The following is a 25,723-nucleotide window of genomic DNA, read 5'->3' as shown; positions in this document are numbered from 1 at the left end:
AAGAGCACTGACGAACCGGTCAGCCGACGGCGTGAACACACGAGGACGCAAAAGAGAAAGAGGGAAAAAGCCGATGAAATCAAAGCAACTCAAGTTGTGGTAAAGCCAATGGCATCAAGAACTGGACTTTTCTATCTATTAGCAACACATGGTAACATTTACTTTGTTCTGTTTTTGATTCTTTTCCTCGGCTGGTTTTTTTTTTTTTGCTATAAAAGGTGGTTGGTTAGCGCAGGTATAGTGGGCGTGGCCTATGAGACATCAGGCTAGAAAAGAGGACGTGTGACCGGTGGTGGTGTTGCACTGGAGTTACACTGCAACCTGCGACACCCTCCTCCTCCTCCTCCTCCTCCTCCTCCTCCTCCTCCTCCTCCTCCTCTCCCCACATTACAAACCTACCACCTCTGAACTTCGTGGGACACGCCACCACTCCACAGCACAGCTTAGAGACTCAGGCATGCAGCACACTCGAGATGGTCACTCTTTTGTCAATGAAGATTGGAGATTTAAATCATTGTTGAATCCCACAGACTGAAAAACCATTTGAAGTCCACATTTAGGAACACTTTCAAGCCAGGGTGGTACGTTTATGATGGGTGGCGCGTCACGGTGTAACCTCTGGAGTTTCAACGCGGTATAAATCACACGGAGTAAGATAATTCACGTGCAATAAGATCCCCCCTCCCTTCCCCGGAGTCTATACTGCCCAAATGTTCTTCATATTCATCATTATCATCGCCATAACAGTTATCGTAATGATCATGTTCACCATTGTCTTCTTGAATAGTCTTCAGCGTCATTTCATGAAGATATGGTGGGTCCTTAGCAGGTATGTGCATGTCTGCATGTGTACATTGTTTATATTTAAGTGTGTGTGTGTGTGTCGTATGTATGCATGTGTGTGACGCTGCAGTCGTGCAAGACTGACTGGTCTCTGTAGGTAGCATCTGAAGTCTCAAGTATCCTGTCCAGGAAAATATCTCTCAGTTTTCTGCTGATTTCCACCTTTGTGATTTACAGGGTGTCGTAAAACATCAGCTCTGCAGCGTAACAACCACAGCCCATCCGTTATGTTAACGGTCACCAGCCCTGCCTCTGCCCTGCTTCGCTCGTATTTCAATGTCTCTATGGCTACATCCCGAATTTCCCGTTCCTGTTTGCTTTGGGGATAAGACTTGGGACCGTCGGTGTGCTTGTTTCCTCAGCATCCTCGAGTGCTTCATCGAGTCCCATCTGCTAACAGGGAGGAAGGCCAAGAAGCTTGGAAGAGACACTTAGTGTTTGTCTTGGTGCTTTAACATCATCTTTGTTCTGGTGCTCTGCCTCTCGCTCAATACACTCAGTCTGCCATGTGCTTCACTTAAAAGTCCTCTCCTCGACCTCTCTGAGTCCAACTGGAGAGGTCTCGCTGTGGCAGGGGAGTGACTGGTATTTAGATCTGGCTGGTCCCAAAATGGTTCTTAACTGGGAGTTGAACTGGTGCTTTCTAAATCATTTGGAATGGTGTTTATGTTCATAAAACACGCCTCTCTCTGAGGCTTTGCTCATTGGTAAATACTGTACAGTGAGGGCTCGTCGTGCCCTCAGGCCAGTCTGTGTATGTTTGTGCTTGAATGTGTGTGTGTTTGTGTGTGTAAATGTTTGTGCTTGCCAGCGTGTGTGTGTGTCGTGTGATTATTTGAGAGTAAACATTAACATCAGCATGTCTTTGTCAGTGTGTATGTGTGTGCTGTTTATTTTTTATTTTTTTGGAGAATATATCTATTTTATGTACATATACCGTTATATATAAAGGTGTATGCGTATATGCCTGCGTGTTGGAAGTCTTCCTCCTCAGACATAGTACTCCTTGTCTTTGTTCTTCTTGTTCTTGGAGATCTTGGCGATGCCCAGCGGCTTGTCCTTGGCGCTGCCGTTGGGCTGTGTGGCTGAGTTGCTGATGTAGTTGCGGCTCTCGTCCACGTGGTAGGAGCCTTCGTCGCGGTTGCGATACTTGTACATGGCGTAGAGGAGGATGAGGATGCAGAGGGCGGCGGCCGCCACGATGCCCACCACCATGCCCGTGGTGCTGCTGCTCTCTCGCACCACCTCAGACGGACCCGGGAACCTCCCCGTAACCTCTGGCAGGGGAGGGCGAGCTGTGAGCACAGAGGTGACGTTTTTACCGCATACAGTATTCATTTGAATTACACATGAATGGGGTGAGTGGAGAGCAGGAGCACGAAAGCACGGTGCTTCGTGGTGATGAATTATTTTACATGCATTTTGCATTAAGCTCCATGCTGGCAGAGGAGAGGTGCAGCTCAGTGCCAAAGCTGTTTACATATTATCACATAATGTGCAAACAGATTACATTACACAGTGCTGTGTGGAGGGAAAGAGCACGGGCGCACATTATATCAAGTTTTATTAGATACGGCTGGCATTTTATGGCGTACACTGACAGTGAGGTGCTGTTTGGTAGCATATGAAATGAATGTATATGATTCAATGGAGGTGTAAAGATGCTCAGGTGCAAAAATGGTATTAGAATAAAGGATAGATAACAAAAGGTAGAAGAAGCAAAGCAAAGGATGGATAGACGGGAAGTGGATGGAGAGTTTTAGCCTGAAGGCAGAAACCTGAGGTGGAAATGAAAAATTCATTGCGGCGAGTGAGAAAGTGGAAGAGAAACAGCAACAGTGTTGAGGACACAGAGGAAGAAAAAGCCCCAGAAGGCAGCGTGCTGTACATCTGTGGATGTTTCTCACCTGAACTGGGGTCACAGGGGTCAATGTCTTCATCGTCGCTCGGGCACTCGGCCGACGCCACCAGCAGGTCGTCTGCCGACTGTGGAGACAGAGAGGATTGAGGATGTACAGACGCAAACTCATTATCCACAACTTCTCCAAGGAAGAAAAAAAACACAACAGCCCGCGCTCCACACCCCTTCTGTTTATTTTCTACATGTGTGAGCACACAGCGCCAATCCATCGCCCACCCGTTCTCCATTTTGCCACAAACACTTTTGCCTGTTACTGCCCCCAGCAATGGCAGGCGGCCAGAACTTGACTGCCAAGGAGAGAAGAAGAAAGGAGGGAGGAGAGAAACACTGAATCCTGTTTAAAACCACAAGGGGACAGCCAATTATCATCTCCAACTCTCCTAATCCTCCTCCTTTCTTCTCCTCTGGTCTGTCTATCTCCCTGCCTCACTGCGTTCAGCCTCCTCCATCAGATATTGGCAAGTGCTCACACGTGTTGGAGAATGCGCAGCATGAGGCCAAAGACAGGAATTAATCCAGGTTTCATTAAATATTCTAGCTGAGCACTCGATGGTTAATTTAAATCCCCTTAATTCAACACCTCTCCATAATCGACATCCCGCTAACGGTCAACCTCTAACCTACGACGTCGACCGACTAATATCTCGACAGCAGCAGCTCTTTCTCTTTCTGCGCCTCGCTCCCTCTCCGTGGAAAAAAGGCACCCTTTTCTCCGTCCCTGCTCCTCCTGTTGCCATGGCAACTCTTAAGTTCAGGCTGTTAAAAATGATGGGAATAAAAAGGGAAGAAAAAAAAAAAAAAGGGGGAGTGAGCTCCCGCGGTGGGGACCTGTGCATTGATTTGCAGTTCTAGCCGAGAGTGTGAGGGGAGAGGGGAGAGAAGAGGGGGGAAAAAAAAAAAAAAAAGAGGGAGGGAGTTAAAGATAGATGGATGGATAAAAAGGAATTTTAGGAGGAGGCGATTGGGGAGAAAAGAGAGAAAGAGAGAGAGAGGATGACTTCAAAGTGCTGCGGTCTTTACTTAACACCGTGCTAATGTGCGCCGCATATTCATGAACTACTGTTAAACATCGCCCGCCTTGACGCTTTGGCATGAGAGATATGATTGTGTGTGTGTGTGTTAGTGTGTGTGTGCATGTGTTTTAACCACACTGGGCGCTCAGTGCCAGCACTAAATTAAAATTGGATTGTGATGCATTGCAGTAGATGTTAGTAACCCACAGAATAAAGGAGACTGGAGAGAGCAGCAGAGCTATAAAAGAGGAGAGCTCCAGAGCCAGATTATAACCGAACGGGAGGAGAATCTAAACCAAAGCACTAAAGCAGTCGATGATGTCTGATAATTAGACGCGGGGTTTCAAATTGAAATCCATAAAACAATGTTTTCTCCATTTCTGCCTCCCCTTGTCTTTGTGAGAGCACAGATTGTGTCAGTGATGGAGAGGCAAACCGCTATTATACATATATTATTCATCTGAAATTGCGTGCACTGGCCTTGTACGGTTTGAGGTTGGTCCTGACAAGTCTACTTTGGTCCAGTTTGGCCTGAACCGAACATTAGGTTATTGACGCCTGACTCTGTCTCTTTCCTCCACTGCATTTCCAATCAGTTCTGCCCACTGAGCTGTCAAATGCTGCTAGGGTGAGCTTAGCCTCTGGAATCCAGCCAGTCAATAAAACCTCTACGCCTTTGGCAGGATCCAAATGGCACATGAGCCAATCAGCCGGCAGGAAACACATCAACCCCTGACATCTGCCCCTGATCGATGCCGGGCCACCACGCTTGATTATCGATCCAAAGACACCTACGTGGCCTCCGCTACAACAGTTTGGCACTCTGATTTCGGCTAAAACAAAAGCAGACGAGTAAATTTTACAAGGTCCCTCCTTTGATCTGTGACATCACCCCATCAGCTGACCGCCCCATTCAAACAGGAAGGTGCCAATTGGAGTATCGATCCACCTATCACATGGGAGAAAGTGACCACGAGGAAAAGTAGGAACGTGCTTAACACTACTTAGAAAACATCCCACGCAAGTTCATAGAAGAGCTAAAGAAATATATGGCCAAAGAACCTCTAGAGCCTCTGCTGTGCCTCGCTCTTTGTCCCCATCGTATTATCACCTATCAGTAGAGCATGCTGACATAATGGTGGACACATCTCGTCAGGAGCGGAAAAAAACACATACAGAATAAAAGACACACAAAGAGAGAGAGAGAGAGAGAGAGAGCATAAAAACACGAGTATCAGCATGCTTAAAGAGCAAAATATCTACCTGAGCAGCCGAACAGTGCCAACGACCGTCCATGCCTCCCTGACTGCCTAGTTCACACATAGTAGCTGCACCCTGTCCTCACACACTCTTGGAGAAGATTCAACAGCTTGCCTGCTACTTCTTTCACAACTGGAAATCACACGCGCAACCCCTATAATGCCCAAACATGGTCCAGTGGTCTAATTCTATCACACACACACACACACACACACACAGGCGTACACCAAATGAGGCTGAAGTTGGCAGGATGATGAAGAGATCCTGACGAGAGAGGAGAGGAGCTAGCTCCACTACTGCAGATGGTGAGATAGACTCATACACCGCCTGCATTAACAGCCTATCACTGGAGCTCAACCACAGACAGAGGGAGGGAGGGAGGGAGTGAGGGAGAGAGAGAGAGAAGGAGAGAGAGGAGAGGTGGTGACAAGTAAATATGGAAAGATATGAAGATAGAGAGAGCAAAGGAGATTGTGGGGGGGACGGAAAAGAGAAAGTGAGGGAGGGAAAAAATGCAGAAAGTATCTCCAGAAGATGGATGGCAAGTGGAAAAAAACAAAAAAAAAAACAAGATGGAGACAAAGATGAGAAAGATGTGAAGACGAAGAGACAGGAGAAAGCTGGAGAGAGGAGGGGGGGGAGATAGATGTTCAGAGAGAGCTTGTGGAAGTGGAAGTGTCTGGGTCAGCTGATTCCTGGTAGCCAATCGGACGACGTTCCTGAGCCTCGGCTTTCTTCTGTCTGTCTTTCCATCACAATACAGGTACACACACACACACAAACACACACACACATTCGAAAACAGACACCATACATCAAAACCCAACTCAAGCTCTGTGACTCAGAGCAGCCTCTAGCATAAGCGCTCACATGCCCCCCCACCCCCACCCACCACTCTCTTCTCCTCACTGGTGCTCAGCTGTCATGCATTATTAATCCCTTCCACTTTTCAACACACAAAAAAAAAAAAAAAAACCCAACACACTGTGGACTTCAGGACGAAACACATACCACATTCTCACCGCTGCACAAAAGTACTGACGGCGGGAGAGAAACCCATGAGGCAACTTGGGCACATCCACTTCAACGCACAATCCAAAAGCTCGAGGCGTGTGCGTGAAATCGCTAATTCGCTTGAACCCCTAGAACCCCTGTAAGACGTCTCTCACGGCCCCTCCTCTGATGCAATGTGCTGCAACTCGAGCCTATTGTTCCCCATCCACCTGTGTGTTTGGTGCGAGCGCATTCTGTGTTCCTCTCTACTTCTTTTTTTATGTGTGTGTGCTGCTTAAGGCCAGGTCGGTTGCCAGGCAACACTAGGCAGCCTCAATGGAGAAGCCGTAGATTTTCTTTTAAACAAGACAAACGCACAAGCGCACACATTAAACCGAGTTTGGTGGTGTGTGGGGGGGTGGGGGGGCAACGAGAGTAATTTGGCTCGCTCAGACGAGCAAACGTTCACACTGCGGTATACCGAGCGTATAGCCCGGTCTGACCTAGTTCTCATACACCGAACTCCACTGCACAGCTCCGCATCCCAGATTTAGCACTGACATGAGGATGTGACAAGAGCAAGTATAGTTCATTTGAATCACACACACACACACACACACACACACACATATAAACAGGGAGAGATTCAAAAGGTGAGGTGTGAAAACAAGCCCCCGCGACGAAACTGTCACTCTGCAGTGCTATCCATCCAGCTCCCATATCCATTATTGATGCCTGAGGCTTAGCTCACAGCTCTCTGCCTTCTATTATTTATGTCTGAAACAGCTGGCGGCTTTATACACAGAGGGGCTAGTCTCTGTGGGAGTCTGGATGGGGGAGAGAGAGAGAAAGGGAAGGCAAGCAGTCGGTAGTGGGGCTCACTATCTCCATGGCAACTTGTATCACTGGGAGAAATAAAAAAGAAATCTTTTTCAGTGCGGCAGGCACACAGTTTTATAACGCAGAAGAAGAACTGCAGCGAAACACAGACGCCCACAAAGAGCCTGGCAACATCTCGGCAGTGATCTGAACAATAGCGCAAAGAGAGTCCTGTCGATAATGTACCCACTGACATTAGCATCCACTCTGCCGTTGCAGCCACTATAAATATGCCTCAATAACAATTATGTGTTTGTGTTGTCCCATTTGGATCAGTTTACTAAACGCATATTAGGGCGGGGGGGGGGATGCTATTACACCCTCCATTAGCGCAAACATTTATTCTTCAGTGATTTAGTGGAGATTGGATCTCTTAGTTGAGAATTTGGCGTCTAATCCATGTGCTGCAGCAGAAATGTCTTTGTAAGCGCCGACATTTTTCACCTTGTGCAAATGAGGATTTCACAGCAAACAGAGAAAAAAAAGACGTTAATTTTTACGGAATCGCGTTTTAAATATTTGATTGTTGTTGATGTTTTTTGTCATCTCGTTAAGTGGTTTACAGCACTCACGGGTGCAGATTCATACACGCGGTGGGTGCCGCATTTCCTTCCACACATTATTTAGTCATTGTTGTCTACAAAGCTGGAACAAACTTCCACGTTACGTAAGAGCCGCTCTGACTGCTTTTAAATTCGGGTTAAAAACTTTGATGTCGGAGCAGTGTAGGGGCCTGGGGATCTAAGTGGCTGACTCCGTAATTGTGCCATCCAACGTTCGAGCTTTCAGCTGGGGACCTTTTGGTACACATCACGCCTGATTTTTTTCTTCCTACTCGGAACTAAAACGTCTATAAAAGTATTTTTTTCAAAACTTCTCAGCTCTCCCCCGGCTGTGACTGAATCTTATTATCCTTCTACTACTTTTACTTGATTGTCGAGGTGTTATGTCTTAATGCTCTGCTTCTAATTTTACTGCCTGAAATGTGTGACATGAACAAACTCGCCGTGCCTCGAGTGGAGTTTTAAACAATCCCATTTTCGTCTGACATATCTTGCGCTTCTCTAGTCCCTGATTAGTGGGATGTGTGCGTGATAATCCTCTTACTGAGTTCTAAAAGAAACTTATCAAAGGAAATTACCACTTTTTAATTACCTATTGTCACACCAGGGGATGATCTCAGTGTGGTGATTAGACGTACAGTACATGTACAAGATAGCTGAGGGATTACACGTGAACAGGAGATCTTTATGTGACCACACACGGCATGGATACACAAGCCTGAGAAAGAGATTGAGAATCCGACCTGCTGTGTCGCGCCCTGCTTCCTGTTGGTGGCCGTAGTGGTTGTGATGTCACTGATGGAGGGGGCGGAGTCTGAGCGGTTGCCTCCAGCTGCGGCGCTGGACTGCGGGGTGATGGAGGACGAGGGCATGTCGCCGACCAGACGCGCACTGCCCTCCACTTTGATGTGGGGGTGCCCCTCGGCGGCCATGTTGAGGATGCGGAGGCCGTTGTAGTAAAGGCCGGACAGCTGTCCCTGGAACATGGCTCCACCCTGCTCACCTCCGCCTACGCGCACCGTCGTCTGGCTGTTGAAGATGGTCAGCTGGCGACCTACACGGACACACACCCAACACGCAGAGGCGCACCCGGAAAAAAAAGAGGGGGGACAGACACGCAAATACAGCCAAACACACACGCACACACATACCATTGGTCACATATGTGCGTACATACACAAACGAGAGTGTCTGAGTGTTACACAATCCACCACCCCCAAGCCATGGTGAGAGGATGGGATAGATTAAGCATGGCAGAGCAAATCGAAGCCGTGGAAGAACCGTGGAGAAGGCTGAGACTGAGAGAGATAAGAGCGAGAGCAAGGAGACAGAGAGGGGGAGGAGGAGGAGGAGGAGGAGGGGATGAGGAGACTGAGAAGTCGAGGAGGAGGAAGAGGATGAAGTCGCAAAGAACAGAAGGGAGGAGGAAGAGTCGGCAGATGAGAGGAGTCAGAGGGGCCCTGAGAAGACGGGGCTGACAGATGGTTGCTATGGTGATGGCTGTGCGGCACGACATTGTATTTGAAGGAGCAACAGACAGGCAGACAGAGAGACAGAGATCTAGAGAACTGTTGTCACAGCCCTATGAAGCATGCACAGGTTATAAGCTCTAGCACTGCTCACTGTTAAAGGGACTAGAGGCTAATTTAAGGAGCTCTGCTGAAGTTTAGGAGGAAAACTTTTACATATATATATATATATATTTTGTCAAATAGCATTGCTCTATTAGTAATTTCAAATTTACATAATTCTTACATGTCACAATACTTTGCATGTACTTTAATTTGATTACAAAATCGTTTTTTTTTCAACATATAATCTTTAGTAAATGCTTTATTGTTTACAATTTGATAATAGACAACATTATTTACCAGTCTTAATAAAGCATCTTTTATCAGTACTTCTCGTCTAGTCTCTGATTTAGTCACATTTAAATCTCTCCATCGTCCCTTTAACCTGATATTATCAGATACACACTAACAAGATACGTTCACAGGCACTACAGTTTACACAGTATTACACACTACAGCTGCCCAACTTTTAAATACTTAGTTATGGATTTAGATTTTTAGATGTTAGTTGATGGTGCACAATATAGTATAGTCAACTTGTCTTCAAATTGTATTTTTAAAGCTGAAAGTTTTAAGGAATTTTAATCAGGGTTTTTACCTTTGTCGAGTAGCCAATCGTCAACTACTCGACCGAGCCGATAGGGGATTCGCTGTCTGGCGATGGCCAGGCGCTCGCTATCAATGTTGCCTTTAATTTAGAGATGAAAACACAGTAGTAATTACGCACATCCAAACGTGGTACAGGAGCTGGATACAAAAAGAACAGCAATGAAAAGAAAGTAATGGTCTGCTCATTGTTAGCATGTCACTGTGTTACGGTGAGCTGGATATGCTAAAAGAGGAGGAGATGAATTCACTTGTGTTTCCAGTGAGCGGACTCTTACTCTCTGTTCATTGGGTTTAATTTAAAGAGACATTTCAGGAGTTAACATCTGCAAGAGCACAGGGAAATAATGTTACAGCTGCCACATACTGTCTATATGACTGTCTGAGTTTAGAGTTACATACAGGAAGAACCCTCACACACACCTCACAACAACTAGCATTTAGCATTTTATCTATCAGCTACCTAAAGCCTGGACCTCATTGTGTTAAAGACTGCTACCTAAGATTACCACTTTTAAAAACAACAAATGTAAAAACAAAGACTATGCTCAACAAAATACACTTTTTTCTTTTTCTTATTTTTTCTCTCTAGTTAAACATTTATCTCAAAATATGACATGTTTTTAAATTATTATTTGACCAGAAATGCACCAACTGTTATTATTTTCTTTTATGGTGAGGAAAAACAACTGTATTGAATATTTTCATAAATTACCTTTAACACTATTTAACAGGCCTAACATGACACAGCTGACTAATATACAAACCGTTGTAATAACTCTCATTTTATAGTTTAAAAAGTCACGTTTCAATGTCAGATCACACATAATCCATTTCAAACACAATAACATAAAAAAAACAAAGCTTCAGTTATATTTCTCAACCTCAGAGTTTGAATAGAAACATTGAAAGGAACAAGATGTGGTTCGTCAATCAGAAGGTGGGTTGATTTGGACTAAGGTGTGGTTAGTTCTGCCCCAGGACCGGCAGTGCTGTGATGAGTCAGTTAGGCTGGGCTTATAAGGGCGCGGCAGGGCCTACCTGAGGGATAACGCTCTATAACCGGCAGGTCGTCCAGTTGGAGGGTTGCATTGCCACCACTGCGGGTGAACCGGATTATGTGGTACTTCCCGTCGTTGACAAACTTGGAGCTCTCCTCGATGTTGATATCATCAGTGCCAACATTAAACACTACCCTAATGTTGCCTTTGTCCTGAGAAGGAGGAGGAGAGGCATGGAAACATGTTACCAGCTACGTAATTATATAAATATATAGATAAGGGCAAGGATATTGTTGACTTAATGTTTAATGTCAGGTTTATTACACAATATGCTAGACAGCGTATGCTCCGTTGTGACTAATTTAATCTCTGGCTAACTAAGTTTACACTGTAACCATACTGCTGGTATGTAAATAACCTACATCTATACTTAATGAATTTACTTCTGTCTCTATTTCTTGTGCATTTGTTCATATGCAAATCTTGTCTATTTTTAGCTTATACAATTTTATTTATTTTTTAAAATTATTTTATTATTTTTCTTCACATATTTTTCTTTTTACTTGTGGTTCTTAATAGCGTTTTTTTGTATTATTATTATTATTATTTTATGTGCAACTGAGCTACTGTGACCAAGCAATTTCCCTTGTGGATCAATAAAGTCTACATTACATCCAGTTCCGTTCCACTCTGACTTAGATTCAGATCATATATTTTCTTTTTACGACTGTTTTTCTTCTTTTTATTAACACTGTTTTTACTGTTTCTATTGAGCATCGCGCAGAGCTGAAAACAAAATCTCGTTGCAAGGACGTTCTATTCTATTTACGCCACCATTTTGGTCTCGTGACGGCAAGACGATGGTGCTGTCCAAATACCATGAGTTGCATGCAGTCACACATACTGTAGTGGTTGACCCATATTTTAGTCCCATACACTGTATTCAAGTTATTGAATTAACCACACCAGTCCAGTTTTACTCAAAGAGTTAAAACAGTGGGAAGAAGTTGGTTATATTTTCCTCTTTGAGCAGCTGTTCTTAACTACTGAATAAGAAATGTTAAATATTAATCAGTCTTTCCGAGAAAATATTGTTCATCAATCACTGCAGAAGTAAGTGTGATAGGTAATTATATTAATTTAGGCGTCATTGCTCTGCTCTAGTCGAGTTTCTACTGTGACGCATTTCCACTAATTGCCAACGATGTCTGTTATGACTGCAAACATGTTAAGCCTTGGGAGAGCTTTGCTGGGAAGCAGCTGATTAATGACGCCATCCACTCACCCAGTCAAATACAAATATGTGGCTCAGTGGAGCTCATTTCCTGGGTTGGTTTCAGTTTCACCGTAACGAGCAAATAAGTAGGAACAACATTCAACAATCAGGAACTGAAAGAAGGACTAATTAATAAATCATTTAAATTAACTAACATAAGTATGGAATTAACATGTACAAGACACAACATATTATTTTGCAGTTTTTTTTTTGTTTTAGGGAAGAAACATTTAATCTTTTTAATTACAGATAAAGAAACATTGTTCTCATCAAGAATACATTACTGCGTAAGAACCATCTGTGCAGGTTTAGACAGGCTGTTTTGATGTGAATAATTATGATATTCATGCCGAATTCAACAATTAGAATAAATTGCGTGGATACTCTTTGCTCTCAAGTGTTATTAGGATGAGTGTGCACATACGTGAACCTCCAAGGACCAGCTAATCAAAAACTGTGGTTATTGGAAGCGACCAACTGCAGCTCATGAAACTCTGCAGTCAAATAAAGGTTGAATGAAGATAATAAATAAAGCATGTTCTGCTCTATATATTCCTGTTCTTTATATCCTTCGAGGAGGAACGTACAGTTTGTACTTACTATCTGCAGCTGAAGGTAGTCTCCCAGGCCAGATGCACTGTCCACCCGGAGCAGAACTGCATGTTTCTGTTGGGTACTGAACCCGAGGGCAAGCCGGTCCGCCCTGGTGCTGGGACGTTCATTAGGGGGCCACGTGTAAACCACCAATCCTCCATCACGACCGAAGATGTACGTGGTCCCAGCTGGTCCACAGAGATAAAAAAAAATTAAAATAAACGTAAATAAGTGTGGACATGTCCGCATGCCACAGCAGCACTATCTACCATCAGATATTCTCGACTGCAGATGTTTCTCTGCCGATTTTTATTTGCAATGTTTTATTCACAAGGACCACGTTGCAAAACAGTAATAAAACTTTAAAATGTCACAGCTGACTGGCCTTCCACATTCGGATTGTTCCGCCTACGGGCTCGAAAAAAACACATCAGTGTTTCCCAGATTACGTATCAACATGACTGCAGGAGGCTGAATGTAATAAGTGACTCATTCGAAAAACAACTCGTGTAATTGTTTGACTCATGGGGTGACTACAAAGCCATTATACATCTCGCTTCTAAGGTTGTAGAGGATTAGAATTTAGCGCTTAACGCTTGGGAATGTAGAGATGATTTTATTTAATGCCACAGAGACGCATCAGATTAGAAGACAAATAATTGAGAGGTGTAGTATTTTTTTGTGCCATTTCAGAAGTTCATAGTGCCCTCCTGTGGTGGCTGTGATAAAATGCACACAAGGATGCTTCAGTAGGAGATTCAGTCATTAGGTTTTTCAGTTAAATCAAGTAAATAGGATGTATCATCTGGAAATGCACATCTAAAACTTTCCCATCTACATACAAGCAACATTTCTAAAATCATATTTACTCTGTGTTCACGGCATCTGACAACAAAAAACTCTCTCCTGCACTCTAAGCTGGCTGCAGAATTAAAAAAAAAAAAAATCATCTGTTATCCAACTGTGTCTGAAAAACAAGAGAGAATAAAAGACTCACCATCATTGCACAGAGGCCCGGCATACGAAGTCATGCTGCAGTCACAGGTGAAGCCCTCCCACTGCTGCAAACAAACTCCCTGATTTGAGCAGGAGTCTTCTTGACAGGTAGTGCTGGGACCTGCAGTGACAGATGTGGTGGGGTGGAAGGATGTCATCGTTAGGGCGAGAGGAAAAAAAGACACAGTCCTTTTTTTTTATTGCTTCGTCTCACGACATTATGGCAGTACAGAGTAGTTATTTTTAGAGGACCATTTTGCAGTTTGAAATGTCCAGGTAAACTGCTGTGCTGTAATGGTGTTATGATTAGTAGTATTAGTGAGACTAGAATATATCTGATAGGCTACAGTTCTTTGCCTTTATACCAACAAAAGATGCTAGAGTAGCCAAAGAGAGTTGAGGCTAAAGTGGAAGCTGTGCTACTAGGTGAAAAGAGCCAAATGTGAAGAGCATGCAGGTGGTGAAGCTAGATGAGTGCGGAGAAGACAGGAGGAGGAGGAGGAGGAGGAGGAGGAGGAGTTAAACATACAAAGGCAGAGTTATGTTTAAAGGCCTTCGTCTCAATACTCTTTCTTCGGCAGACTGTCACCATTCTCTCCCTGCCTCGTGCAGAAATCACTCAGAAGGAGAATGTCAAAGCTCCAAACCTGGTTCTCCTTCTTTGCACGCTCGCATGAGGCATGGAGGAAAGGGTGCAAAATGATTCACAAATGGAGTATTGAAGTTTAGGTTTGGAGTCAGTGGGGTTAGAGAGCATGCTGATAGGCAGCCCAGGTGGGGGAGCTGTGGTCAACTAAAGACAGGCGGTGGAAATGCCACTACTGAGATGAAATCACTATGGTGGCGAGGAGAGGACAGGTCACCTCTGACCTTAACTCTGGATCACTGGGATCCGCACAACACTAAACACCACTGGGTAGTATCAACACACGCGTACAAACACACGCGCACACACACACACATACACACTCGCACGCACACATTTTCCCACCCTGTGCTCACACAAAGCGATATACCTTGCAAGTCAGCTTTCATCAATGTAACTTTTGTCAGCCAAACAAAAAAGCAAACAAGCAAATTAAGTTAGATGGTTAGTCAATGCACACAGATGCCAGTGAACTGCTGAAAGAGTGGAACAGAGAGAGAGAGAGAGAACATAATGTGCAGAAAGACAGAGAAGAAGATGAAAAGAAAGAGAGTAAACTTTACATCTAACAGGCCGAGAGCTGTGTTAGTGAGTTATCCTAATAACAGAGAGCATGAGTTAAAAGAAAAACTGAAAAGAAAAGCAGTAGGGACACGGGGTTGGGGGAGGGGGGTCAACCTCGACGCAGATCCCCACCGGTAGGGGACCCGCGTCTATGTCTGCACCTCACCTTCGCAACCTCTCTCCACTTGCCCTACGGTTGCCAAGGCATCAGCCAAAAGGTCCGGGAGCCGGCCATTTAGGTCGACTGTTGCCAGGCAACCCTGAAATCCCTCGCGAGAGTGAACCAGCTTCGGCAGGTCGCGGTACATCTCTTTGGAGACACCCCCGATGTACAGATCACCTGTTGAGGAGCAGCACGGCGTATGACATCTTCATGAATCACAAGATTAAGCAAGAGAATCATTGTTTTCCTCTATTAATTCATCTAATTATGAAAATATGATATCGTGATTAATTTCTATGAGTCGACGTCCCTGGAAAAACCCAAATACAGACATTCAGTTTTCAGTGATATGGCACCTGTGAATTTCTGAAAGAGAATAGTTAATAATATGCTTATTATTCATTCATTTTTAGTAACCGCTTGTCCTCTGGAGGGTCGCGGGGGGGGCAAGAGGTGGGGTACACCCTGGACAGGTCTCCAGTCTATCTCAGGGCTAACACAGAGAGACAGGCAACCATTCACACTCACACCTACGGTCAATTTAGAATCACCAATTAACCTAACGAGCATGTCTTTGGACAGCGGGAGGGTTAGAGAGTTAGCATATAAACGCCGGTACATAGTCTGTCATATAACACCCTTATAAAACAAAACTGGGATATAATGTGTTTTATTTGTGAGATTTAGAGGCTCTAGTATGTTTTTCTTTTCCTTATTTTTCACTGGTGTTTGACCATTTGACTATTCTTAAGAACGTGAATAAGTCTGTTTCACAATTGTCAATCTTTTCATTTTAGGACTAATGAGAATAGTTTATTTATTCTTTGTCAGTTACTTATAAGTACCCCCGTGCTGCATTTAAGCCCCTCTGATGTATCACCACTCGTGTTTTTCATACCCTTTAGGTCAAGGTTCTTGGCACCCATGGTGGTCTGCGTCGTGACTTTGGTGTCAATCTTGACTGTGTGAAGGTTGTTAGTGTCTCTGGATATGTGCACGTTGTGCCAGTGGTTGTCATTAAGAACACTGTTAGAGTTGCCCTTGATCAGGTGTGCTCCGTTGCCCAGGTCAGAGATGTAATGAAGGTAGCTGGAAAAGAGGGAACAGGAAAGGGAGAGCGGAGGAGATTAAACAAGCGAGGAGAAAAAAAAAAAAAAGGCAAATTAATCGTACTTGTGATGAAGAACAACACGGGGTCATACACTTCGGGCCATTATTATCTGTCTCGGCGAAACTTAATTACAAGAATGGGGAGAAAAAAATAAAAAAAAGAGTTGTCTGACTTTTTAAATAGCCCATTTCATCCTTCAAGTCAAGAATTTCTTTTTTGTTCATCAAGGGCAATCTTAACCGAATATTACCATTAAAACATAATACAGCATATTCATCAAATTCACTTTTCGCTCTTTACTCTTAAAGTTTATTCTATTTGGTTTGAAGCTACTGCACTGTCTCTTGTAGTGCAATGTAAATATCACATACTGGTTATTTTCCTGCTCACCCTTTAACCAGCTCTACCACTATGAAGTCATTGCCGTCTCCACTGTTGAAGAGAATGAGGCCGTCGGAGGACGTCGTCTTGAACTGCATGAAGAGATGCATGGAGTAGTAGGCCTGCAGCGTGGGCAGCGTGACGAAGCTGGCGCGGGAGCGGAACGTGACGGGGTCCGCCACGATGCTCTTATAACCGATGACGGCGTTGAGCTCGCAGTAGTCGATGTCGCCGTTCTTGCACAGGTCGATGTAGGGCATGCCGTTCAGCGTCAGGCCTTGAAGGTGGCCGATGAAGTTGGAAGGCACGGCAGGCATGAAGCGTTTCTCCGTCACAATGCCCGTCTCCACATTGTGGAACTCCAGCTGGGTGTGGTCGCCCGCCATCTGACCTGGTGGCGGGGGTAAACTTCAGAGGTGAGGACTTTGGAAAGCTGTGTGTTAAGTGGAAGTCTTTAATACCAATGCTAATACTAATCCTAATACCTAACTAGTGCAGACACCATTACTATTGTAAATACTCCTGTAAAATCAAGCCCTTATTGTTTGCGTAAAACAAATCATTCAAAAACATTTTTACACATAATTTAAAGACATGCCTACACACCCACTCTGGGTAGAGTGTCATTTTGTGTGGAAAATTATAACTTAGGCTGCTGTGGTTACCTTCGACGGGCTGCAGGTCGTCCACCGTGAGTTTGAGGCTCTTGCCACGCCGGACTACCCTCACCGTGTGCCACTCATTATCATTGAGCCCGGACCCAGCAAAGATGGTCTCTGGGCCTTTACCTACACATAGCCCAGAGCACCATTAACATATTGCACAGAGAGGTGGAGAGAGACACAGAGAGAGATATGTAGAGACAGAGACAGAAGAAGAGATCCAGAAGAAGAAAAAGGAGAAGCAGAGAGCCAGGCAGGTAAAGTGAAAAAAAAAATGGAAGCTAGTAGCAGCAGGGGGAGGGAACATACATAACCTGGGGAGACAAACACCTCTGCATCATCAACGCACGCACTCTCTCCACAGACAGACATCTTTGCAGATATACCAGAGAGACAGGTGATGTGACACAGAAAGACAGAAACATTAACATAAATGGATGGTATGGGTGCCTAAGATGGAGACTGTGAGTCACAACAGGCCCACGCTGAGACAATCCATCTGTGGACAGATCGCACCGCCATGATGACCACCAACAACTCACACAGGCACAGACAGCACACTTGCTCCCGCTCGACGCCCCCACCGCCTCCTCGTCTCCACACACGCAACATATATCACTTTCCGTGCCAGAACGTGGCAGCGGTTGCATTTTCAAGAAGAGCGCAGTGCTGCAGCGAGCCTCACGGTGGCACTAGATGCACAGCGGAGTGTCAGAGTGCTCTCCAAGGTGCTGATGTGCAGCAGAATGAAAGAAGCTGAGCTGTCCTCTCATGATGTCTCTCTCTCTGCCCATCTACCAGCTCATATCTTCACATAGTTGACTGCACACATTTGACAGGCTGACTGTTCCCAAAACCTCAGTGTCCCCTTGCTCCTACTCTTTACAAGCACCCCACCAACCTTGAACACAACACCCACCACCTCATATCACACACACATGCTCCCCTTCCTTCTCCAAGCCCTTCTGGTTTGAGGAGAGTGACTGAGTCTGCTTACAGTGACCTATAGGAGGTAATGACGGGGGAGGTGAGAAGTAAACTGACCCGAACGGATTCTGCTGCAGAAAATGTCAAGCATGCCCACATCTATCATGGAACCACGCAGGCAGACACACACACACACACACAGACACACAAAGGTAAAGAGGTAAAGAAGGATCGAGATTTGCAGGCAAGCTGGCAAACATAATTAAAGAAATAGGAGAAGTCAATCAAAATGGATATGGCAGTGTGAAGTGTATGTGTGTGTGTGTGCGTTTGCCGAGCTAAAAGAGTGTGTTGTGCAGTCGGAGAGGACACAGGGTTCCCCTGAGGAGACTCAGCTGTGCTCTGGGCATGAGCATCTCATCCTGTTACCATGGATCACTGCCTAGCACTGAGTGAGGGAGAGAATATGTGTATGTATGTGAGTCTACGAGTGTTGTGTGTTCTTTCACATGTAACTGAACACTGACAGAACGGGCGGACTGATGTGAGAGGGCAGTGATCTGTGTCAGCCTGGGAAAAGGGAGAGGCGCAAACACTCATGCAACTATTTTGGGTCGGCGTTAAAAGAGCGTCCAATATGGTGAGTTAATTCAACTAGTGACTGCCGCGGCGGTCAGCAGACGGTCTTTAACCTCGGTGTGGGGTTAAAGCTGAAGACAATGAAGGGAAACAACTCGGAACGGAAAGACAAGAGAGGCTGTTTGTTGCAGTGGAAAAAACGATTCAAACCAAATGACATAAGCTACTGCAGATTATAAAAGCAGGATAATGAAAACAAACTGACAAAAAGCGTTTCATATTTCATTAGCTCCAAATAACAAATGGCTTTTCTGAAGGATAAGCCTCAAATCTCTCCCATGCCGAGGCTTTTATTTGACTGCTGAGTGGACTATTTCGGTGGCGCCGGGCTGTTAAATAATTTTTTTTCCCCTTCCTCTCTGAATATCATATGTATAATTTATTGTATGCACACAGTGCGCCAGAAAAGTGGCTGCCTACTGAAATGTTCATTGAGACAACCGGTCTAAAATTGGCCAGCAGACATGCGGGATAGCAACAGTGCTGCTGTGTGGCTAGTTGGGTTTCTATGGCAACTGCAGTCGTCCATTTCACCACCTCTTTGCCGTCACACGGCATTCGCCTCTCTCTCGCTCACTCTCTCGCTTGTTCTGCGGTCGTGACAGAGAGAAACTCCATGTGAGGGAATTAAAACTTCATCAGGGATTCAGCTCAACTCGCAGCAGCGTTCACCCTCACGCAGGAAAACACACCCAGAAAAACACACAGACACAGAAGGGCGATGGGAAGAATACAGAATGCCCAGGCGCTCATTCACACCAAGCTCAGTAGATGAAACACTACCAAAAAAAATCCCTCATGTGCAGTTTATGGCGAAACAACAAGCAAACAAGTAAAGAAAAGAACCCAACACACATTGTGATGAAGCTATGGCGGAAAGAAACAGAGGCAAATACATCTTTCGGCTCCTGCATGAAGGAAGAAGTAATTAGCCTGCAGCTCTGAGTTGCATTCATCCACCAGCTATCACTCTCTTACTCCTTAATTCTACCTCAACAACTCCGCTTTTGCTGTTCTTCCTCTCTTTCTTTTCTCCTCCTTTTATCGCCCACCCTTCTCCTCTCTTCCACCTACCGCTCTTTGCTAAAATGGCCGTCCTGGAAAACCCTGGCCCTCAGCAAAAAATCACACCTCTCCTGCAGCGTGGCTGAACATGCAAACACTCACACACATATGTGAGCCTACCCGGCCCGGCACACACACATATCTGCACACAGACAGGTGGCACAAAGACATGTTGTATAAGAGATTACGATCCAATGGACTGACAGGACAAAAAGAGTGAGAAACAGTCAGACAGAAACATTAAAAGCACACACACACACACACACACACGCATTCTGAGGAGGAAGAGGAAGGGGGAGGAGTTAGGTGAGATGGAGGATCACTTACTGGCTGTACAGTTTATCCTGATACAGTCTGGAGGGAAAGCAGAGCAGAGGGTTAATGCTGCACACATACACATACTCCCCACGTCCTGGGGACGCGCACAGCGACACACCTTGTACATATATACAAACACACACGCTGCTGAGAAAACACACACTGTCCTTGGTCACGTCACAAGATGGGCCGTGTATTTTCTCACAACAGTGTGCAGCAAATGCAATTTGTGTGGCTTTTACACGATAAAGAGTTACGTTTGGATCGAGGCTGGCGGATCTTTACTTTGAACATGGCCAGAAGAGCGCTGTGTCACAGCACGAGCGGTGTGATCACTGGCTGCTCTGGCCTGAGCGACAGTTTCAGTCACCAATCAAAAGCACCGGGTGACTGAGTTGGGTCATGCGTTTCAGTTTGTCTAATGACACCGAACACATCCCATAATTTTCGTCGCCCACCCAGAGCACAAATCTCCACAAATGGTTGGAAGATTCAGCCTCTGTAGTTTTTTTTTTTTTTTTTGCGTTAACCTACGATGCCTTGGTGTGTCGTGTGGCGTCAACCGCAGAAAAGACGTGGCTGCAGACAACCAGAGACCAACACATGCACCCCTCTGTAAGGATGTGTGTGTTAGCGTGTGCGTGTACTGTGAAAGAGTGAGGCTGAAAATGTGTTTAGAGGATAAACTGTGGCAGAGAAGTGTACAAAATGTGCTTTTTTTTTTCCCTGAGTTGTGTGTGTCTGTCCAGTTTGTGAGGCATTGTGTGGCTTGTTGAAGATTTTGGGGATGCACAGGTCTACTGGGAGTGAGCAGAGAATGCAGCTTGAGGCTTGACCCTCTGTTCAACACAAGAAAAATAACCTTCAGCTGTATACCTGGGTGTGTGAGTACTCATAGATAAGCTATACATGTATCTGCCAAAGGCTGTGAAACCCGTGTCTTGAATTCGGCAAAATAATCAGGAAGATTCATACAATTACTGAGAAGTTAAAATTACTAATCAACATTTTAACATTTGCCAAGAGGCCCGTGTCAGCTGCATTCCCATGACAGGTAATTAAAATAATCTTTGAGGTTCGACATGTTTGTGTGCATGTGTCTACCTAGGTTGACAGTGAGTCGGACGCGGCCCCCATCCAGCTCCAGACGAAGTGTGTCTGCGGAGTTGCGGGATGTGGTTGCCATGAGAACGCCATAGGCCCGCTGGGAGCGAAAGCGCAGCGAGACGTCCTCCGCCTCGGTGTGCATCGCCACAGGCAGCTGCACCTTCATAAACTTGCTGCCGTCATACGAGAGGATAGTCGCATCTGCACACAATACCCAGATAGAGAGGCAGACGAGAAGCGAAGGAGAGAGGACGGGAGGACGTGAAAGACAGAAAAAAGACAAAGAGAAAACACGTGAGGTGGGGGAAGACAGCGGATATCTGACATGGAGTGGGTCAGATTTAAACGCAACAAAATATGCTGCTGTGTGGATACACTCCCTCGTTCCCCGACGCCACGACATGTTGAAACTCAAAACCTGCTTGCTGCAAAATTATCCCATCACTTTCACTCTTAATTCATCATCACTCCCCGCCGCCTTACAGAGGAGGGTGTAAAAATAGCTGCAGCTGGTTGGCTGTCCCTATTATCCGGTTAAATCAGAATGCATGGTGGTGAGTGTGTTAGCCACCGTCGCTGACATCCCAGACCCTGGAGTCATAATGTAACAAGCTCAGGTGATCCCTCTTTAATGTCTTTTGCATACTCATTTACATATTCATAATCTCCTCTCCCTGCTACCTGCTGGGGCCAATCCCCGACCGCTAAACTGTTTACCTCCGAGGACCCTGTTTTTTATTGGCCAATTACATACACAGCTAAACACTCCATGCCTCTGCGTCTTTATCTCGCCCTCTCTTCCCCCTTCCCTTCTTCTTCTTCTTACATCTCTCCACTCCATTCTTCCCTCGCTTTCTTTCCCCATTGCGCTCCCTGTTTCTGTGGGAGACGGTTGAAGCCAAGGCAAAAACAAGAGAACAGGAAGAGAGGAAGGCGTCATGAATACTGATGAGGCGAGAACGAGGCAAAGAGAGAGATAGTGTGTGTGTGTGTGCGTGCATGTCAGAATAAGTGAGTGAATTTAAGTGTGAACAGAGGAGGGTTTAGTAAAGTGAGAGCAGGGGGGGGGGGGGGGGAGAGAAAATAGGGACAGAGCAAGAAGGAGAGAAAGGAGAGGGGTGGGGCGGGGGGAGAAAAGCTCTTGGCTAAAATGCAAATGAACCCTCATTAACTTGAGGAAAAAAGAAGGTGGTTGGCCTGTTATATCACAGATAACATAACCAACAGCCACACATACGCCGCCCATGCACATGCACGTGCACACGTCTCTGATAAGGCAGACAGCTGACTAAATTTTCCTCACCACGGCACCTGACTGACTACCAGACAAGCAGAGTCGGTGAGAAGGAAAAATAGAAGCCCATTTAAGGCAGGAAGTGAAGTAAAAAATAATGACAGTACAATGCACACTGGCTGTGTCACATTGTGTTGCATCATTTGAAGCCTGTAGCTTGCAACTGATGAACCATAGAAGTAAAGGATAAGACCAGCAGTAGTCTATATGTGTATAGGCCCAAACCAAGTACCCTGCAGATGTTTTAAAGAAATATGAGGATGCTTACTAAGTTTATTTAATGCAGCCAAATCAATATCCGCTGTCACGACCTTTTGCAAACAACACCCATTCGTCTAAGTGCACTTTTGCAAACTTCTCTAAGGTTTTTGCACGATGGATATAAACATCCAGCAAGTCCCTAAACATATTTATGACCTCAGCTTTCAAAAAACGTCCCCAAAGATTAGTTGGGGGACTATTTCAAGATTACTCGTTATTCACTATTATATATATTAATTTATATATGTTACTATATTTGAGATTGTGTCGTTACAACATTAAAACAATAACAATCTCAGAGCCAAAGTGTGGCTTCATTAAGGAAGGGGGAGGGGGGGCAAAGGAGAGAGTGAGAGAATGAGGGAGGGATAAAAAGGGAGGGAGAAACCGCAGGTAGAAGGCATAAACATGGCCAATCACTCTCTCCATCTGCTTCTCCATCTGTGCTTCCTTTAATCCACTGAACCACCAGTTAGTGACCCCTCAGTGCACACAGAGAGGGATGAAGAAAGATATAGGCAGAGCTAAGAAAAAAGAGGCAGGCAGGCAGGGAGGGAGGGAGGGAGGGAGGGAGGGGGTGGGGGGTGCATTGCTATGATAAACATACACTGCGGATGTTTGTCCTCTGAAATAAAACATTTCCATATCGACGCCTTTCAGGAAGTGCATGCGCGTCTGCGTGCGTATATCTCCTGTTAGATGATACGTAGTACAATCATCGCTGGAGACGCATCAGCGGCTGTGGCACAAACAACATTTCTTCTCTTCTTCTTGTCTGACTCCATCTCGCTTCTTTCAGCAGGCCTGTATCAGTCCCTCTGCCAATCTTCCCTGCTTTCCATTTCTCTCTCAGCCTGAATTCATACCCTTTCTCATCTCTCTCCCTCTCTCTCCCTCTCCCTCTCTCTGTCAGATTTTCTACTCCCATGTCTCATTCCTCCTCATCTCCTCACCTGCTGTCACATGGCGGTTCCGGCCCGGTGATTCCACCCTCCTCTGTCACAGCTCCCGCTCCCTGCTTTCTGCACATTTCCTCCGCTATCGATTCCCAGTCACTACATCCATAGCAGTCCAATAGTCCTGTCTGCAGCCCTGCTTCCACCCACCCCTTCTCTTTCACCTGTGTTTCTTTCCCTCCTTTCCCCTTTGCCTCCATTTTACTACTCCCCCTCTGACACAGAAAATGTGTAATTCTGAATAAAAAATAGACGCAGCCAAAGATAGAAAACTTGCGCTGTTATTATTTTTGTTGTTGTTGAGCTAGCTGGCTCATTTTTTCCCCCTCCCTTGCCCTTATTTTATTTTCTACCTACTGTCTCCTTGCAGTCCCCTTTTTCATTTTCAGCTTCCTATCCTGCATCGCCAGGGACGTAGCGGACGGTAAACCTACATAAACTCAGTTCCATCTCTTTTATTTGAATAATACTTCAGTCACATTTTTATCTACCATAAATTTTTATGAGGGTAGCTTTTTTAGCGCGCCAGACTATCAAACTGATGTAATCTGTTAGGATGGGGCTTTTAAAGGAAGAAAAGCACAACTCAAAGGTATAATGAATAAAAAATTCATGACCCAGTATAACTGATGATCACAATGTATTTTCGGTTGATGGAGTTATTTCTGATTTTAAGGTTTAAGTCTTTCCACCCCACGCCATCTGTCCTCTGTCACTCAACCTGTTGGTATTACTCAGCGTTCTCAGGCCAAAAACCAAATGACAAAGCTGTATGACTGTGCTTTGCATCATGACGTATTTCTCACAAAACGAGGCCCTTTAATGACTGTAATTAGCCAGCTTACTCATCTCTATTGTGAAAATAAGATGTCTTTTTTTCTCCTCCTCCCTCCAGCTTGTTATTCTCACCTCTCTCACAGGAGCGTCCCAGGTAACCTGTCCCGGAGCAGTCACAGACGTAGCGATTCCAGCCCTCCCTGCAGATACCGTTGTGCTGGCAGGGGTTGGACAGGCACTGTTTGGGTGGCTCTCTGGAACACGAGGGCTTCACCCCCACCGCTCTCTGGGCTTCAGCCAGTCGCCGGATGTCTTTGCTCTGACCGTCCACAAACAGGTCTCTGATGCAGCCTACGTAGCCGTAGTTCAACAGAGCCGTCCACACCTGAAGAAAATGTCGCCGGTTTGGAAAACTGATTGCTAGATATACGTCAGCATACTGCGAAGTTTGCAGTTTAAATAAATAAAACACAAATAGTGATGTGAAGATTGCTTAGCACGGGAATCAATGGCAAGCCATACGCAAGCTGCACACATCAGGTGCTTTTTTTATAATAAATTATTGAACCAATTTAAATTTTTGCTTTAAGAAAATAAACATAAATTAAAAAAAATATATTAAAAATAAATTAATACTATAAATAAATAAATAAATTATAAAAATAAATAAAAATAATTATTTTCTTCATGAGTTAATTGAAAAAAAATTACATGATTGATTAACTGATTATGGAGGTCTAATTAAAATAAAATAAAATAAAATAAAATAAAATAAAATAAAATAAAATAAAATAAAATAAAATAAAATAAAATAAAATAAAATGTTTATACAGGCAATCATTCATCATTAAGGACTAATCTGACCAAGAAAACAGTTTTCTAGAGCTAAGGGTGACGTCATTAAATTTCTTTTTTGTTGCTGGACTGTCCAATGTACAGTTATCTAAGAGAAGGAAGGCTAAAACCATCTAATGTTCTGTTCTAGGAAAAAGACTGAAATGATTAACTGCTTATGAGTGGTCATTATCTGTCAATTAACTAACCGACTGATTGTTGCAGTTCTAGTATAAATCACAGTATGCGTTGCTATGGACGCACGAACCTCTGTCGGGAAGATGAGTCCGGCACGGTCCTCAGGCAGCCCTCCGAGGTACAAGGTGTCATCCAGGTCCAGGATCTCACTGTCTCCCGGGGCCGTGTACGCTGTTCTTACACTGTTCACCGAGATGGTCCCTGAAAACCGCCACGAAAACAACTTCAGTAATCATTTTGACCTTCACTGTGAACATCCTCATCACAATCATCATCACCACGACCACCATTATGACTGCCATCA

General features: G+C 44.9%; 1 protein-coding gene across 6 annotated transcripts in view; it reads right to left on the bottom strand.

The window, feature by feature from the left end:
* Window positions 1-1,791: 1,791 nt before the first annotated feature.
* The window catches only part of nrxn1a (neurexin 1a), a gene marked incomplete at its 5' end in the record, with an annotated part of 50,554 nt that continues 26,622 nt past the window's right edge, over window positions 1,792-25,723 (bottom strand). For 4 of the 6 annotated variants that reach the window (XM_084568020.1, XM_084568019.1, XM_084568022.1 and 1 more), the window contains 15 exons: window positions 1,792-2,138; window positions 2,751-2,829; window positions 8,216-8,526; window positions 9,642-9,731; window positions 10,691-10,862; window positions 12,527-12,708; window positions 13,518-13,637; window positions 14,893-15,066; window positions 15,788-15,978; window positions 16,391-16,772; window positions 17,047-17,169; window positions 20,002-20,028; window positions 21,097-21,300; window positions 24,520-24,772; window positions 25,490-25,620. In XM_084568020.1, coding sequence (XP_084424146.1) covers window positions 1,834-2,138; window positions 2,751-2,829; window positions 8,216-8,526; window positions 9,642-9,731; window positions 10,691-10,862; window positions 12,527-12,708; window positions 13,518-13,637; window positions 14,893-15,066; window positions 15,788-15,978; window positions 16,391-16,772; window positions 17,047-17,169; window positions 20,002-20,028; window positions 21,097-21,300; window positions 24,520-24,772; window positions 25,490-25,620 — 2,744 coding nt within the window. In that variant the 3' untranslated portion in view covers window positions 1,792-1,833. Of the gene's footprint in view, window positions 2,139-2,750; window positions 2,830-8,215; window positions 8,527-9,641; window positions 9,732-10,690; window positions 10,863-12,526; window positions 12,709-13,517; window positions 13,650-14,532; window positions 14,560-14,892; window positions 15,067-15,787; window positions 15,979-16,390; window positions 16,773-17,046; window positions 17,170-20,001; window positions 20,029-21,096; window positions 21,301-24,519; window positions 24,773-25,489; window positions 25,621-25,723 lie in introns of all 6 variants that reach the window. The other 2 variants (XM_084568018.1, XM_084568021.1) reach the window with 2 other exon arrangements.

This window comes from Chelon labrosus (assembly GCF_963514085.1).
Source record: "Chelon labrosus genome assembly, chromosome: 19".
Classification (NCBI taxonomy): domain Eukaryota; kingdom Metazoa; phylum Chordata; class Actinopteri; order Mugiliformes; family Mugilidae; genus Chelon; species Chelon labrosus.
Note: the sequence above shows the minus strand (reverse complement) of the source record. Positions and strands in the feature narration are given on the sequence as shown.